This window comes from Salvelinus sp. IW2-2015, unplaced genomic scaffold (assembly GCF_002910315.2).
Source record: "Salvelinus sp. IW2-2015 unplaced genomic scaffold, ASM291031v2 Un_scaffold1114, whole genome shotgun sequence".
NCBI classification, from domain to species: domain Eukaryota; kingdom Metazoa; phylum Chordata; class Actinopteri; order Salmoniformes; family Salmonidae; genus Salvelinus; species Salvelinus sp. IW2-2015.
Window position 1 is genome coordinate 340,561 of NW_019942733.1, and position 3,930 is coordinate 344,490.

General features: G+C 41.4%; 1 protein-coding gene across 1 annotated transcript in view; it reads left to right on the forward strand.

The window, feature by feature from the left end:
• Window positions 1-3,930, forward strand: part of LOC112069772 (receptor-type tyrosine-protein phosphatase mu-like) — a 130,772-nt gene that overhangs the window by 122,962 nt on the left and 3,880 nt on the right. Inside the window, exon 5 of the mRNA XM_024137148.2 lies at window positions 635-750. Within this exon, the coding sequence (XP_023992916.2) occupies window positions 635-750 (116 nt within the window). The remainder of the gene's footprint in view (window positions 1-634; window positions 751-3,930) is intronic.

Consider the following 3,930-nt stretch of genomic DNA (forward strand, 5'->3'; position numbering starts at 1 on the left):
AATCTTATAGAAAATTTGTGTGCAGAACTGAAAAAGCGTGTGCGAGCAAGGAGGCCAACAAACCTGACTCAGTTACACCAGCTCTGTCAGGAGGAATGGGCTGAAATTCACCCAACTTATTTTGGGAAGCTTTTGGAAGGCTACCCAAAACGTTTGACACAAGTTAAACAATGTAAAGGCAATGCTACCAAATACTAATTGAGTGTATGTAAACTTCTGACCCACAGGGAATGTGACGAAATAAATAAAAGCTGAAATAAATCATTTTCTCTACTATTTTTCTGACATTTCACGTTCTTAAAATAAAGTGGTGATCCTAACTGACCTAAGACRGGGAATTTTTACTCTGATTAAATGTCAGGAATTGTGAAAAACTGAGTTTAAATGTATTTGCCTAAGATGTATGTAAACTTCCGACTTCAACTGTACATGCCCGGCCTATTGAATAGATTGAGAAATGGAAATTCTGAAGGAAAAAAATGTCAGTTTACCCACCGTATGCTCAATATGAATGGAAATGTTATCCACTATCAGTTGAATTTAATTMGAGTCTGATACAATAATACATGCATATACTTTAATTAGAATGCTTCATATGGTCTAGGTTGTTAATGTGTGTATATCTATTTTGCAGTGAGCACCCCACACTTCCTCCACATCAAAGGTGTGGAGGTCAACGCCAGGCAGACCGCCACCTTCCAGTGCACAGTCAACGGTCGACCACAAGACAGCCACAACCTCTGGTTACAGGCAAGTACATTTTGATCTTAAACAGTCCTATGCGGTCATTTTAGATCCTTAATGCCACAGTGTTGGTGTCACATGAAGACAAACTGCCATTACCAGACTCCTTGTGTATGGCACATCTTCTTGAACCTTGGTTGACATCTGGACCTGAAATGAGAAGCTCTGTGTTTTACACCGTTCTCCATGACATTACTGTGGAGCGGAAGGATCCAGACCTCTACCTACCTAATGAGGGCCCTACTCTGAACAGACCTCTACCTACCTAATGAGGGCCCTACTCTGAACAGACCTCTACCTACCTAATGAGGGCCCTACTCTGAACAGAGCTCTACCTACCTAATGAGGGCCCTACTCTGAACAGACCTCTACCTACCTAATGAGGGCCCTACTCTGACAGAGCTCTACCTACTAATGAGGGCCCTACTCTGACAGACCTCTACCTACCTAATGAGGGCCCTCTCTGAAAGACCTCTACCTACCACTACTGTTACAAGTAAGTTTGGGGTCACTTAGAAATGTCCTTGTTTTTGAAAGAATTTTTTTTTTTTCTCTATTTAAAATAACATAATTGATCAGAAATACAGTGTAGACGTTAATGTTATAAATTACTATTGTAGCTAGAAACTGCAGATTAAATTTATTTTTATTTTTATATCTACATAGGCGTACAGAGGCAAATTATCAGCAACCATCACTCCTGTGTTCCAATGGCACGTTGTGTTCGCTAATCCAAGTTTATCATTTTAAAAGGTTAATTGATCATTAGAAAACCCTTTTGCAATTATGTTAGCACAGCTGAAAACTGTTGTTCTGATTAAAGAAGCAATTAAACTGGCTTTTAAACTAGTTGAGTATCTGGAGCATCAGCATTTGTGGGTTCGATAACAGGCTCAAAATGGCCAGAAACAAAGACTTTCTTCTGAAACTCGTCGGTCTATTCTTGTAAAACACCAGTCTCAATGTCAACAGTGAAGAGGTGACTCTGGGATGCTAGCCTTCTAGRCAGAGTTCCTCTGACTGGTGTCTGTTCTTTTGCCCATCTTAATCTTTTATTTTTGTTGGCCAGTCTGAGATATGGCTTTTTCTTTGCAACTCTGCMTAGAAGGCCAGCATCCCGGAGTCGCATCTTCACTGTTGACGTTGAGACTGGTGTTTTTCGGGTACTATTTAATGAAGCTGCCAGTTGAGGACTTGTGAGGATTCTGTTTCTCAAACTAGTGTGTGTTGCTTCACAGTCCCTGCTGTTACATAAGATGTTTTTTTTTCTTGTTTTTTAAATCTAATTTTACTGCTTGCGTCAGTTACTTGATGTGGAATAGAGTTCCATGTAATCATGGCTCTATGTAGTACTGTGTGCCTCCCATAGTCTGTTCTGTACTTGGGGACTGTGAAGARACCTCTGGTGGCATGTCTTGTGGGGTATGCATGGGTGTCCGAGCTTTGTGCCAGTAGTTTAGACAGACAGCTCGGTGCATTCAACATGTCAATACCTCTCATTAATTAAAGTAGTGATGAAGACCACTTTCAGCCAGGAGAGATTGACATGCATATTATTAATATTAGCTCTCTGTGTACATCCAAAGGCCAGCCGTGCTGCCCTGTTCTGAGCCAATTGCAATATTCCTTAGTCCTTTTTTGTGGCACCTGACCACACGACTGAACAGTAGTCAAGGTGCGACAAAATTAGGGCCTGTAGGACCTGCCTTGTTGACAGTGTTGTTAAGACAGAGCATCGCTTTATTATAGACAGACTTCTCCCCATATTAGCTACTACTGCATCAATATGTTTTGACCATGACAGTTTTCAATCTAGTGTTACTCCAAGCAGTTTAGTCATCTCAACTTGCTCAATTTCCACCTTATTTATTACAATATTTAGTTGAGGTTTAGAGTTTAGTGAGTGTTTTGTTCCAAATACAATGCTTTTAGTTTTATAAATATTTAGGGCCAACTTATTCCTTGCCACCCACTCTGAAACTAACTGCAGCTCTTTGTGGCGTGTTGCAGTCATTTCAGWCGCTGTAGTAGCTGACGTGTATAGCTTTGAGTCATCCGTATACATAGAAACTCTGGCTTTACTCAAAGTCAGTGGCATGTCAATAGTAAAAATTTWAAAAAGCAAGAGGCCTAAACAGCTAMCCTGGGGAATTCCTGATTCTAACTGGATTATATTTGATAGGCTAACATTAAAGAACCCTCTGTGTTCTGTTAGACAAGTAACTATTTTTCCACATTATAGCAGGGGGTGTAAAGCCAAAACACATACGTTTTTCCAGCAGCAGACTATGATCAATAATGTCAAAAGCTGCACTGAAGTCTAACAAGACAGCCCCCACAATCATTTTATCATCAATTTCTCTCAGCCAATCATCAGTCATTTGTGGAAGTGCTGTGCTTGTTGAGTGTCCTTCCCTATAAGAATGTTGAAATTCTGTTGTCAATTTTCTTGTCATCTGCATATCACTGTGTTATCTGTAGGTTGACAGTGTGTGAGGTAGATCAGTGTGCTATCGGTAGGTTGACAGTAAATGAGGTAATCGCTCCTCTTAACGAATACCTTTCATCCTCGTTAATGCCGGAGATGAAACACTAGCATTAAGTGAAATCCCCCCCGGTGACAGTAATGAAGAAATATTCCTGACAAACAAATGGCCCCCCATCTGGTATGGGTGTGTGTGTGTTTGGTTTTGTCGGCGTGTGTGTGGTGACAGCTGTGAGGAAGCCGGGGCACAGAGAGAACACACAGCGTGGCGCTTGCTGACAGAATTCTCTGTCCCTCTCGCTCTTCAAACAGACCAGCAGACGAACACAAACATACACACAGCCTGCTGACACAACACTGCTGGTATTGCCAGAAGTTGTGTTTGACCCCCTCTTCCAATTTCATGCACCACAAGAAAACATTGGGAGGATGATAGTGGAGATATCCTCCTGATGTCTATGTTAGGGGAGATATCCTCCTGATGTCTATGTTAGGGGGAGATATCCTCCTGATGTCTATGTTAGGGGAGATATCCTCCTGATGTCTGTGTTAGGGAGATTATCCTCCTGATGTCTAGTGTTGGGAGATATCTCTGAGTCTGTGTTAGGGAGATATCTCCTGATGTCTATGTTAGGGGAGATATCCTCCTGATGTCTATGTAGGGGAGAAATCTACTGACTGTCTATGTAGGGAACATATCT